This window comes from Varanus komodoensis, unplaced genomic scaffold, assembly GCF_004798865.1.
Source record: "Varanus komodoensis strain SLA01 unplaced genomic scaffold, ASM479886v1 scaffold279, whole genome shotgun sequence".
NCBI lineage: Eukaryota > Metazoa > Chordata > Lepidosauria > Squamata > Varanidae > Varanus > Varanus komodoensis.
The window spans coordinates 2,359-15,750 of NW_025335724.1; the positions used below are offsets into that span (position 1 = coordinate 2,359).

At 51.8% G+C, this 13,392-nt stretch overlaps 2 protein-coding genes across 3 annotated transcripts in view; both read left to right on the top strand.

Annotated features, from left to right (window-relative positions):
* The first annotated feature begins 3,614 nt into the window (after nt 1–3,614).
* On the top strand, nt 3,615–5,803 carry LOC123025550 (protein FAM229A-like). Its single transcript, XM_044434369.1, has 2 exons — nt 3,615–3,922; nt 5,588–5,803. The coding sequence occupies exons 1-2, from the start codon at nt 3,729–3,731 to the stop codon at nt 5,688–5,690; spliced, it is 297 nt and encodes a 98-aa protein (XP_044290304.1). The 5' UTR covers nt 3,615–3,728; the 3' UTR covers nt 5,691–5,803.
* Nucleotides 5,804–10,378: 4,575 nt separating this feature from the next.
* The window catches only part of KPNA6 (karyopherin subunit alpha 6), a 50,015-nt gene continuing 47,001 nt past the window's right edge, over nt 10,379–13,392 (top strand). For both annotated transcript variants that reach the window (XR_006415134.1, XM_044434366.1), the window contains exon 1: nt 10,379–10,447. Coding sequence is in view for 1 of the 2 variants with exons in the window: in XM_044434366.1 (XP_044290301.1) it covers nt 10,444–10,447 (4 nt within the window). In the remaining variant the exon portion in view is untranslated. The remainder of the gene's footprint in view (nt 10,448–13,392) is intronic.

The following is a 13,392-nucleotide window of genomic DNA, read 5'->3' on the forward strand; positions in this document are numbered from 1 at the left end:
AAGTTCCTTCTCATGGTGGGGCAGTCCTCTTGCAACACATCTTTCTGCATCTGCCCAAGAAACCTCCACTGCAATGGAAGCATTCATCAGAAAAACCTGCCCCTGGAAACAGATTGGATATTTATTCCTAGGTAAGTGTGCGGCTGTGCTGGGCCTCATCTATCTTTCCTTTAATTCTTCTCCCTGGTGCTTACCTTCTGGTCCTCCCATTTTGTCTATAATTTTCACAGCCACTTTTCGTTGGTGTTTTTTCGAAAAAGCTTCTTTGACCTTTGAATATGTCCCTTCTCCAATGGTTTTGCCCATCTGGTAACCATGGGAGAGAAGAAACTCCTCCATTTTGTCTCGAACGTGCACATCTGTCATTCTCAGGACATCATGTCATCGCAGAGTATATGCATCGCTGTCCTCCTCCCCTCCTTGACCGCGGTCTGCATGGGGTGCAGCCCGGGATGCTAGATCATTTTCCTGCCCAGACAAGGTCCTTTGATGAGGGGTGAAACTGAGGTTGGGCATCTTGAAACTTTGAGCTTCCATTGTGATGCGACCTTGTGTTACCCAAGGACCACGGACAGGAGGTAGTGGTTTTGCACCAATGGGAGGAGGCCGTTCATCTTCTCCAGGGCGAGGATGGCTCCAGTCCTCAGCTCCCTGCAGTGCCCTCCAGAGGGGTGATGGGTTGACCTGCCAAGAGGCCTACAAGTGTGGGGCCTTGGGTAAGAGATATTGTAGTTCATGCTTTAGTGTAGGTAGCACAGTTAGCAAGATTAGACATGGGCATTTAAGCTAGTCTGTTTTCCCCACCATGGAAGTCTGCTGGCTTGAGGTGACTTGGCAGGCTTTGGTCTGGCTCCATCAGACAAGTCTTAAGAGTAAGTATTCCAGTTCCTGTGATTCCTTTCTTATTTTGTGAAGTGATTGTCTTCAGAGTTCTACCTGTGGAAGATTTGGGGATCAGGCTGGACTTTCACCCTGCAGCATTTATACCTTTCTTGTTTTGCCTTCTTGTAAACTGCCTTGTGTAAGCACCATGTTCTGAAAAAGTAGGTTGAAAATATTTTCAGCCAAATGGATTATTGAAGAGTTCTGAGATCAGCAACTGGAGGGATCCAACGTGTGACCAGAGAGCTGGGTTTAGAGTCTCAGCTTACTCATGAGCCCTGAAATCCTGGCTCAGAGCACAAGCCACATTCAGCAGGTGCTTTGGGCATGTTTGGCATCTGTTGTGAGCTCCCTGGAGAGAGGGAGGGATAGAAATCAAACCAGAGCAGAAGCCATGGGCAGACTGTACTGGCTGCTCGGATGCGGACTTTCACAATCACAGCTCTCCTCAGCACCAGATGCAAGGTGAGTGGTCAGGAATGCTAGGACTGCAGTCTAGAACATCTGGAGGGCATCGGGGTGGGAGAGCTCATTCCACAGATCAGCTTTCCACTGCCAGGACACATTTTCAAAAAAGATGAATACAAGAACTGCTAAGAGGGGTTGAGTTATTTTGTCATCCGGCTTGACACGGATTGGCTTCAGACACCTCAGTAACCCACACGTGAGGGTTGAATGTAGGTTGTCTTCGAACTGTGGGTAATCCTGTTGTCTGAAAACAGCCAAGATAACCAACTATGGTGACCAACCCACAGTTCACGGCCCAGCGACAAACCATGGATTTCCTTTGTGATTAAGAAGCCATGGCTTCTTGGTGCAGCTGGCTTCAGACAATATGATAACCCATCCTTCAATATTTCGACAAGCTGCAGTTCAGTGACAACCCCTGCTCAAACCTTGTGGGAACCCGTATTTTCCAAAGGACTAATTGGCGGCATCCACTGAGTCAGAAGTGGGCCACGGAGGGGCACTTCTATCCCACATGGCATTTGTTTAGTCCCACAAGATGTGCTCACCAGAGATCAAGTGCCTGTGAACGAGAAGATGTGTTTCTGTCTGTTGTGGCTGGTAGCTATTCAAAGTATGTTCTGGAACTACTCCAGTCCTAAAGGGCCGAAGTGACTCAGTCTAGGGTTGAACACATGTGCTAAATGTTTCTCACAAGAGATCCCCAACCCCCATGTCACGTTTGGAAATGTAGATGTGGAAACTCATCTTATTCACAGTAGCCACTCTGTTTTTTGCATTAAGCTAAATCTTTCTTAAGTCACTAGGTAAGGCCTGATGTTTTTTTTTTTTCCAAAATAAACCCACCGTGCTTATGGACACAATTTCTGCTTGTCGTCTTCTGAGCCCTGCATTCTAAAAGAATAGGCTTTCTAGCATTGCTGGGCCTCCTGGAATTTAGTGGCCCAGGAGAACCAGCCATCTGCAACCACAGAGAGCTGCGGGGCATAGAGTGGGAAATGCTTAGAGTTCAGTATCTGTGAACCCCAGGAGGAGGTGGGTAAGCCTTTCCACTGATGGCGAACGAGCACCCTTTGACCTGAGACCCATGGGTGTTGGCCGTGGAAAAATATTCCTTCATGCTGGACAGGGACTAGGTGGTTGGATTATAGACATAGATGGGAGCTCACCCCACAGCAGCACGCCTGGTGAGGTCCTCATTGGGAACACTCAGGCCGCGCCCACAAAGCAAGTGTTCTTTTGTGGCAGTGGCGGGGAAGGCACTAAACCCGCCATGATGATGTGAGAGGCAGCTGCCGAACCCATTTCCAAGGGGCAGGGAGGAATTGGCTTGGCTTGGCTGGCGTGGACTGCCCTCTCTGGTGGAGTCCTCCGCCCTGAGAGAAGGCCAGGATGCATTGTGATGCGTGCACTGCCCTGGCGGGTCACAATGCTGCCCAGACGCCGCCTTCCTCTGGGCTCTGTCCCAGCCTTCCCTTTGCAATAGGCTCTTCAAGCTGCCCAGTCAACTCTAGGGAGACTCCTCCGCCTTTGATAGGTAAGGCTGAACCCCAGAAGCCAAGAGCAGGAGGCCCCAAAGAGGAGGAACTGCTCAGCCTGGGGCCCCACATTCCTGACATCTCATGGCGGGAGGCTGGGGTGTCCCTGAAAGAGGGACTCGTCCTGAGGTGGGGCTGCTCTCCGGGACTCAGCCCTGTTTCCAGGCTGCGGTGGCAGGGCGACTCCAAGGAAAGCCCATTCGGCTCAGTGCTGGGCTGCCCTCAAAGGCCTCTGGCCAGTAAACGCCTAGTGCAGCCACGCAGGGATGGCAGCGCGTCTTCCGCGGGGGGGCAGGGCGGGGCGGGGGGCAGCTTTGTGGCTGCTGCGTGTGGGCGGGCACTGCGGGCCTGGGCACTGCGGGCCCCAGCAAGGGCTGGCTCACACGTACGTGCTCCTAAATTAGCTGGCGGTGCCGGGGAGGGGGCATGTACGGAGGCTCCACTTGCAGCCCCACGCACCCCTCAGAGCTGCCTCTCCAAGCATGCATTCTTGCCCTGATTCTCTCCCTGTTCCCACGGATTGATATATTTAGGGGTTCTCTGAGCCATTGACACAAAAACACTCTCCAAAGAAGAAAGCTTGGGAACCTCCAGCCGCCATTCCCAGCGGGGTAGCAACTCCAAAGGGAATTGTAGCTCAGCTGGACTGCCAAAAGCCTCCGGAGAACGGCTGGCAGAACCACACTAGCAAATACCCTTGGCAGTCAGAAACGCACGTGCCCAGGCTGGGGTGGTCTTTCTCTGCCCATCCAGTTGACATGGGCTTGCCCTCTTTGCTCTTCTGCAGCCTCCCCATCAACTTCTTGTTCCGCTAGAGCGTGTGTCTTACAGGGTTGGCACATGGATCTGACTCAGGGCGCATGGAGTGTCTCGCTGAACCTTTCCCTCTTCCTTAGACAGGTCTGGGGCTCGGACATGAGCTCCCAAGAGACCCCACAAGCTCGGAGATTTCCAATAGAGGCAGGAGATTCTCCCAGCCTGGCGACTGCCCCCGAAGCACAGGAGCCCGTTGTCCCTGAGCGCACTGCACCAAGGTAAGCGAAGGGGGTGAGACAAGCGAAACAACCCGAGCTCCCTTTCTCCTCGCGGAGTGTTGCGTGGCCCTCCCTAGCCTCTCGGCCAAGCTGGCTGCGTACAGCGGGGCTTCTGGTCCAGCTTGTCCAGAGGGTGCCAAGACAGGAAAGGCTGCTGCAGTAGATACCCTTTCTCCGCATGAGGTGTGCATCGTACGCACATTATTCCTTATTCCCCATTGCTGACGGGTTGTTTAGACTGCGCTGCTGCCCTCCAGTTTCACTTCCGTTTTTTAACGGCTCAGTTTCTGTTTAAAGCCAGGAAACTGGATATTTTTTCCTGAAAGGGAATGCTCCCCTTTTGTAATGGCAGCATGCTCCTGTAGTGCATGCCACGTAAAGGCTTTGCAGTGGGAAGCGAGAAAGAAAAGTGTCCATGCGCACGGCTCAGTCTCACTTCTGGGATGAACCAAAAGTGGACAGGGCAGAAGGAGGCCTGGTGCAGAGGAGCCCTCCGTGTGAGGGAATCTGCCTTTGGAAGTAGAGGTGAACCAAAAGCAGTATACACTGTTCTCAATTCAGTGACATCAGACATCCCAGGACAAGTGGCAGGAAATGAGTGCCAGTGTTTAGGACCACATTATTTCGGCCAAGTGCAAAAGCAAAAAGAGACATGCATGCCCCGGATGAAACTGGCCCTTGGTGAGTATATGAGAGGATGCGGGGAAGCTGCAGAAGACAGTAATGTATGAGGCATGGGAGCAATTAAGAAAGCAAAGAGGGGGTTTGTTGCACATATTTTTAGGGCAGGGAGAAACAGTGCTGGTGATGCTGTATGTCCAGGGAAAGGAAAATGTTTATACCTGAACTCAGTGCTCTCATGGCTGGTTTGCAGCAGAGTTCTTTGAGGCTAGTTGCATCAGGTTATATATATATATATATATATATATATATATATATATATATATAAATAAAATAAAGGTTATATATAGGTTATAGGTAATAGCTAGTTGCTAGTTGCAGCACTGCCCTAGCAGCGTAGGTGTCGGGGGGGGGGTGTCCCCACTTAAAATTGTACTGTGCTCTATCAGTCCTGTGCATGGCCCTTCCAGAACAGTAAATGTTTTGACGGGAAGCCCCCAGGCTCAAATGTTCTGAAGTGGAAAATGCAGGTCTTCCCGCTGTTTTCTGTGCCTGCTGATCAGCACAGGTGCTCTTGCTCACCTGCCGCTTCTTTCAGCGGGTCTTGCGCGGAAGGCCTTCTTTCCCTTAGTGCCGCGCGGACCTGGCCCCTCACTCTGCTCCCTCCACGCGTAACTCTGCTCTGAGCCCCCCCCCCCGAGGCTTGTGCAACGAGTGGGGGCCCTCCCATCTGTATCCCGGACATGTCGAAACCATTCTTGATGGATTTATGTCAGATTGCAACTTCCAGCATCCCCATCTGGAAGGCAACAGTTGGGGAGTGCTGGACCATATGCTGGCTGTGAATGATGGGGATTGTGTTCTAATGCCTGTGGAGGGCACCAGGTTGGGGAAGGCTAGATCAACAAAGTGCAGAAAGTAACTTCAGCCCGAACGGGAGCTGGGAGCAGGGCGAGTTTTAGGTCGGAATGATTCGGGATTCCCCCTTGCAGAGCCCCTGATGCATGCGCGACCTCCCCCTGCTCCTCTCTGTCTTCTGGGCAGGCAGCTGCGAAGATGTCCAGGGTGCCACTGCCTGACGTTGCCCAACGTCCCCATTGACGTCTACATTGCCATGGGCGGGAGCCACAGGCCACGAACCACCTGAAGGCTCCCCCAGGTCGGGCTCGAGTGCTGAGGCCACGGCGGCTGTCCCAAGAAACACGCTGACAGCCGCACAACAGCAGAGCAAGCCACACAGAACGGTGACGCACATTTTAATAAAAGGACACCTTAAAACGTTTCTGTGGCTGTTCTTCCTGGACCTCTGCTTCCTGTTCCTCCACAGCAGGCACCCCCAGCAGGAAACTCCAGCAGCGGAGTCAGAGCTGCAGCCAGAACGTGCTCGGGAAGCCGTGGCCTGGGTCTGAGCTCTGGGCTCAGCCCTGCCACAGAGGAGCGGAGACCGACATGGGCAGCTGTGTCCATGGCCGGCACACCAGACCTGGGCTGGGGAGGCCTTGGCAAGATGCAGGTGGGGCAGGGGCAAGCCAAGGCAGGTTCCCAGCAAGGCACAGCGGGGCTGGGGAGGATCCTGTGCCTGGCACAGCGGGGCCAGAGCAGAGGCAAGCCTGGCGGCTGGATCAGAAGCGCAAATGGGGCGCAGCCGCTGTGGTCCGGGAAGCCTCTGACAGCCTCCCAGGGCCTGCACGGGCTCCAGCCCGCCCTTCGCAGTCCCCTCACCAGGGGGAGCCGTGTCCCTGCCTCAGCGCCTGACAGAATGCAGCCAGGAGGGCGGACGGGGCCTTCCCCTCACTGCCAGAATAACCACAGCCAGTTGCTGCACACGCCCCCCGCCGCCCAGCCTCTGGGATTCGGAAGGGAGCTTCCGAGTTGGAAGAGCCTTGTTTTTAAGACAGGGCAGGCGTCTCGTAAAAATGTAATGCGGTCCAATCCTGCACACGGCTTCCTTTGGAAGGACGTCCCAGATTGCCCAGCGGGCGGGCCTGCCATCAGCAGCCAGGACCCTTGCTCAGCTGCAAGGGCCCAGCTGGGCCAAGGGGCTGACGCCTGCCCCGCGCCTCCCATGGTAAGCAGCTGAGGTGTGGGGGCTGCCAGTTCAATTCCCCACAATGCCCTGGTGCCCGGGGGGCTTGTGGCAAATGACGGTTCAGATTCCAAAAGCTGCAGGGGCAACAGCTGGGCTTCATGACTGGGCTGGGCTGCACTCGGTTTCCGATAACAGTAGAACCAGTAGGGCCCCTCCGCCCATTGCGGTGACTGGGGAGGTGTGACCCAGCGTTGAGGTCAGTTACGCTCTGGTCTGTTTCTGCAGGCAAAATCAACCTGCTGGGGAGTCCCAAGAAAGCGTTTTGTGAATTTGAATGGACAGGCTGATCTTTACTCTGGATTAGCATATAGGCCCCATTGATGTCTTCCTGCCGGTCTGTGCTGTTAAATCCTATTTGCCAGCTGTGCTGCATGGCAGTGGCTGCAACTGAGACACCTGTTAGACCCAACATTCAGTGCTCCTGCTTTTAAGACTTCATTATGGGAAGTGCTGACAAAGGCTCTGCCCCGTGCCTAGCCACAACACACACCCACAGATTCCTCTTTTCAGTGACAAAGTACAGTAGCCAGGGTCTTCAGCAAGATGGGAGCAATGATCGTCGTTTCCTAACAGATCACTCTGCTGTCATCTAAGCTCCAAAAGGATAATGGATGATTAAGTTACGCTTAATTAATAAAAATGACCATTTGGAGCATATTAGATGCCATATAGGTTTCTCTCCCTCAGTTGCTGGAGGTGTAAAGCAGCTAAGCGCCCTCAGTTGTATAGTTTGCCAATACTCCAGAACAGCTTCTTTTAGAGAAGAGGTGGCACTTCGTGATGGAAAGTTCTTCAATGTTTAGGGAAATGTATATTATTTTGAACTACTTGCCTTTTTCTTAGAACTTTAATGTAGAGTCAATGCAAATTGATTACCATGCTCTTTTGACAGCTAATATTGTAACCTTGGAAAGATAAATGGCCACTTTCCACAATACAATGGGTTGGGGACTCGATGGAGCGTTCAGTGTTTGAATGGGAGCTTTCAGGCATAATCATTTGTCAGTCACTGGACAACTACATGGAGATCTAGGCTGCCTTTTTGAAGGCTATACATAATTGGCCTTAAGAGTGGTACTCTCTTTTGCTATCCCTAAAATATATAGCGGTACATAATAAATAAGTATTCACTGCAATAGAGTTATTCAAATGTTATGTAAGTAACATTATTGCTTTGTTTGTTTTTGTTTGGTTTTTGAGGGGGTTTATTGAAACTTACAATAAGCATAACTTTAAAAAGTCATTCTTAGGGTGTGTTAGTTGAGAGCTGCTGCCTTTGGTTTGCCATTTGGAAAGCACTTGTCTTGAGTTGCATTCACTTTGTGGACTTCATGCAAACCTGGGGGAAATGGCAGCTGCTCGCCTCTAAGGTGGGCGCAACTGCCAGCAATGCTGTGACCGTCCTCTCAAGTGTGCGTGCCAGCAGTGCCAGCTCTGCTGAGGGGCCCGGGCAAGGCAGCCTCTTTACGACCAGGGCACCAGGCGCTGCTGCCCTGCCGCCCCTTTAGCCTTGTTCCCCGCGGCTGCTTGCGTGAGAGGTTAAGTGCCAGCAAACAAGCAGGCAGAGATGTCTGTTGCCTCTCACCTCTGCCGCCATTGCCTGGGCCATGGCTGGAGCCTGGCAAGCCAGCAGCTGAGGAGGGAAAGGAGCAGCAAGTCCAGCGGGCTCCTGCTGGGTGCCTGTTACGCCTGCCTGTGACCCAGCCTGGACTGAGGGGAGGAATAAGGCCTCTTCCCTGATCCATCAGCTGCGTCCCTGCCTGGAGGACGACTGCCTGGCAACAGTGACACACGCATTGGTTACTTCCCGATTGGACTTCTGTAACGCACTCTACGTGGGGCTGCCCTTGAAGACGGTCCGGATACTTCAATTGGTGCAAAACAGAGCTGCCAGGTTGCTGACGGGGACTGGGCATTGTTCTCATATAACCCCAGTCCTCCGTCAGCTTCACTGGCTTCCCATCGAAGTCCGGGCCCAATTCAAGGTGCTGGTTATCACCTATAAAGCCCTTAACAGCTTGGGACCTGGTTACCTAAAGGAGCGCCTGTGTCCATATCTGCCCTCCCGCCCCTTGAGATCGGCGGCAGAGGCCCTTCTCCGGGAACCCTCCGTGAGAGATCTTAGGAGGATGAGTACCCGGAGGAGGGCCTTCTCTGCAGTGGTGCCCCACTAATGGAATGCGCTCCCCAGAAAGGTCTGCCTGGCGCCGTCATTATTTGTTTTTCAGTGCCAGGCCAAGACCTTTTTATTTAAATGTTATTTTAATTAACTGCTGATTATTTATTGGTTTTATATTATTTGCCAGGCTGTTTCCACTTTTTATGTATTTGTATTGATATTTATTTGTTGGAAGCCAGCCAGAGGCTTATGCAAAGGGGGCGGCATATAAGAATTCCAAATAAATAAATAAAACACTGACGACCACGAGGGAAGCCAGAGGGTGGGAGCTGGGGCGGAGGCCTCCTGAGGCTCAGTCCGGCATTCCAAGCATGGCACCACACAGCTTTAGTGTTGCATCCCGAGTGGCTGCCGCAGAGCCAATTCTGCCTAGGTGAAAAGCATATTTGGGTTGACTTTGCACTTCCCTCCAACGATCAGGCTTGCCTCTGGGAAGGTGCAGCACTAGCCTCAGCTGGAGGACCTCTTGCCGCTTAGGCTAATGCCGCAGTGACAACCCCGTCACCCGGACACTGCCACATACATATGTCTGTGCCTCACCCAGACTGGACTGCTGCAGTGCATTCCGGACGGGGCTGCCTTGAAGAAAGGCTTGGAAATGTCAGTCAGTGCAGCCTGGGGCACGGTCGGGGTTGTGGTTGGGGTCCATTTTAGGGAGCACATGACTGATCCCAGACTCTGGTCGGAAATGCTGTTGAAGAGCTCAGTGGCCTGAGGTGGGGGGACACAGCGTGTCCTTCCCCAGGGCCTTCTCTTTGCACACTGCATTCCTCATCTGTGGGGTCCCTGCTGCATGCCACATGGCCACTGCCAGACTGACGGGTGGGGATGAAGCGGGCAGTGCCTTTCCTGTCCATTCATGAACCCAAACATTTCTGGTCTCTGCGTTACAGGACAGTCACAGGCGGTGTCCAGAGAAGTTCTACATACAAATATAAACATACAGCATGAAATGTAGCCCATGATCCAGGGCAAGTTTAAAAGAAATGTCAGGAACTGAATGGACAACCAGCAGAGATCCAGTGTTGGTGCCTGCCTGAGTTTAAGGTGGAACCATTCCAAGGGAGAGCACCACCCTTTCCTGCTTGCTGCCAAATAGACCTCTCTGCACTCAGGCCAAGCGATCTAGCATGACAGCAAGGCGTTCTGCATTCTTTTTATACACGCACATTCCTATTTTCTCTGTCTACTTACGCATCTGACCAACTCAGTTCTTTATGGCCAGGGAAACCCAGGTAGATTAACCTCCTTGAAGCCGAAAGCCACTGCATTTGCTGCGGCAGGCTTCCTCGGCTGCCCTTCGAGCACATCGCCGGAACATGCCGACGCGTCCTGTGTGACTCTCAAGCCGGCGCTCGCTCCCTAGCCCAGCCGCGCTTCCTCGTAACATTGTCACCTACCCGCCCCGCCCCGCCCCCTCGAGCTCCTCGCCCTTTAAAGGGGGGCGCGGCCAAGGAGGAGGCGCGCGGCTGGTTTTCACGCGGCTGTTCTGTCCGCCTTCGGCCACCGTCCCCCCTCGCCCAAGCTCCGCCCCCGGTTGGTCTGCTTGGCCCATTGGCCCGGCCCGCCATATTGTCGCCGCCGTCGCTGGAGCGAGGAAGGGCGAGCGAGCTGTGCGCGACGCAGGCAGACATGGGTGAGGCGCTGCGGCGTGACAGGCCGGGCCGGGCCTCCGTCCGTTCCTCTGCCGCCCCCTGTCCGGCGTGCGGCCGGCTCCGGCTTAGGGGCGCCCGTGCTCCGGCCGCCTCGGCGTGGTCCACCGCGGCTGACAGCCCCCGCCGCCGCCGCCCTCTCCCTCGCTTCCCCTGCGGCTCCCGGAGCGGCCGCCGCCTCCCTTCGGTGGGCTGAAGCGCCCTGCTGGGGCCCGCCCGCGTTCTCCGCGTGAGGCGGTCGCGGACTAACGCGGCAGGCCCTCCCCTGCAGGCCTCCTCGAGGTCCCCGCGGCCCTCGCCGTCCCCCGCCCCCCGCCCCGGTCTCCCCTGAGCGGCCGAGGGCCCTGCGCGCTCCGGTCGTCGGCCCGTGGCGCCTTCCTCCGACTTCGCCGGCTGCGCGCTTGAAACCGTTTTGGCGCGCCGCTGCTGAAGCGGGCCGCCTTTGGGGGTTTCTACAGTAGGAGCCCCAGTAACAATTACAGCGGAGGCATTTATGGACTTTGGTGCTGAATAACAGCTGTGGGGTTTCTCCCCCCGCCCCTTAAGGCGCAATCCGATGCAGGCTGAGACAGAAAGAAAGGCTTACAGTTCCCAGTTTGCCCCAGACAGAATGGCCGGCGGGGGCATGCTGGGGATTGTAGGCCTTTTTTGTCTGTTTAAATTTGGAAAGCGTTCTCTTTTAGCTCCCCTGAAAAAGGTTGGACTTCTCCTGCAGCGTGCAGGAGATGTTGTTAGCTGCTTCCACTTGTTCCTCTGCGGGTATTTTGAGCATGGCGTGTATGGGCTTTAACTTGTCTTGCAGTCTTTCTTTTGGGGTGGGTGTTTTCCCAGGTATTCTTAATTCAGGAAAAGTGCAGTAGTTCACATGTCGAGATGTTGCCAGTTTTGTGTGGGGATATTTGGGGTTTCCTTAGCATTTGGATTTGGTGCATGTGCTCTTCCCATAAAATGGTTTTCTGTTGTGCTCTGTAATTTTGCCCCATTTGGTGAGAAGCCTTCCTCCTTGTCGTCCTCTGACTTCCAGATTTCTGGTGTGAAGTACATTAGAAGATGAGTCTTTAGGATTGCGTGGCAAGTTTTTGAGAGAACGGACATTCCACATTCTCTGTGGATGCACAGATCGTGCATTTTGGTCAGTCATGGCTTGTATTGCAGAGGATGATGGCATCAATGTGATTTAATGATAAATAATAATTCTTTAAGTTGAATTAGCTTTAATGAATAGTTGTTTTATTTATAGCTTTTACACAGGCATGTAGACTGTCTCAAGTGTGTGCATGTTGGCAAACTTGTTGAGTTAATACTGCAGAGTAGCAGAGTATCTGGAATAGCAAAGAATGGTTGCATGTATTGCCACCCTAAGATGGTTCTGATATAGTACAGGATGATTGTTGAGGGCTTCTGGATTATAACTGCTTATTAGTAACACCAAAATGACTCCCCACCACTGAAAAAAATGACTGCTGCAATGAAGAATACTTGGGGCAACCAGGAGTGGATTTTGGTGTGGAAGGACTGTGGACTCAGCTCAGTTCTAGCACTCAAAACAATATGCTTGTGCTCTAGCACTCAAAACAATATGCTTGTGCTCAGCAGCTACTCAGGGCTCCTGGTTTAATTTTATGTCTGTCTCTTGCACTTGTCTTAGGGAAATGGTGGTTTTATTTATTTAAAAAATTATTTTATTTATGAAGTGGAAATTAAATCACACAAGTGCTGGCTTCAAAGGTTAAAGGAAATTGGCTTGTTTGCATCTTGTCTTATAGGATATGTGAACATGTACAAAAAAGGAAGGAGTTGCTTTATTTGAGTTCACCAGACCAGAATTTTTAAGAATCCTGGCTTAGCAGTAGCAAGCAAAATGCCTGTCAACAGAGTGTGGTCACTGCCTCTTGGTTCTTCCTGCTAGTCTGCATGGCTAAAGCAACAAGGAACATCTCAGGGAAAGCATAGCCTTAATATTCAAACATTGACACTGGCTATCATCTAACAAAACAGAATCTATATATTAGTTACGAATTCTAGCTAGTTAGAGGAAAGACAAATCAGTGGTCTGAGTTCAGATGCAATATGGAGCTCCCAAGTTTCTGATTGGTTTAAATATTCCATTTGCAGGAGGCAAGTGGGAATGGATCAGATGGTGTGTGCTGTCATCCTTGTTAAAATTCTGGTTTAGCTTTTGTTCATGAAGTACATTTAGTTCCATTAATGAAATATGTGCCTTGAAGAAAACTTGATTTTGTGGTTGTGAGAGTTCAAAGGTGTGACCTCCTACCTCCATAAACTTTTGACCTCTAAAAATTTCTGGTCTACCTTTTTTTAACAAGTTAGCTGTTTATAGTATATTGACGTCAAATAAAGTAAAACACTGGACCAACTTTTCCAATTCATAGTTTTCCTAATGGAAGAAGATCATTGCTTTATACAAGTAACCTAATTTACTGTTTACAAGCCTTGCAAAAGGTTTGGAGACAACAATCCTTGGTATCTGAAGTCCACACGGTCCCACTAGGAAAAGTTACTGTGCATGTTAAATTATAGGCTAAACTCTGATTTATTGTAAGGGGGGAAGTTCTTATTTGTGTCTAGTTGGAAGGGCTCATGCACACAGTTCTGATTTTGGGGATGAATGTGCTGCCTTTTTACATTGATACACGTGTTGGGAAATGAGTGCTTTTGCTTGAGACCTTGCAGTTGCACAGAGCAGTCTATATTGGACTGAATGGAACAGTGTTCTGTCTTTGTAGGGCAATTTTACATATTCCTATATATGTTTAAAGGATGGCTCAGTCATTGCTGGTTCCCTTTCTAATTCATATGGCTAGTGAAGTCCTGTAGTATCGTCTTTAAAGCATGAATTTATCTTGCATACTTTTTTGCTATGCCACCTGCACTCCTGGTTGTGCTAGGAGCATGAAGCATGGAAAGG

Coding starts and splice junctions, on each gene's coding strand:
- LOC123025550 (XM_044434369.1), top strand. CDS start 3,729: ATGGATCTGACTCAGGGCGCATGGAGTGTCTCGCTGAACCTTTCCCTC. Junction 3,923..5,587: donor CCTGAGCGCACTGCACCAAG/GTAAGCGAAGGG, acceptor TCTTCTGGGCAG/GCAGCTGCGAAGATGTCCAG.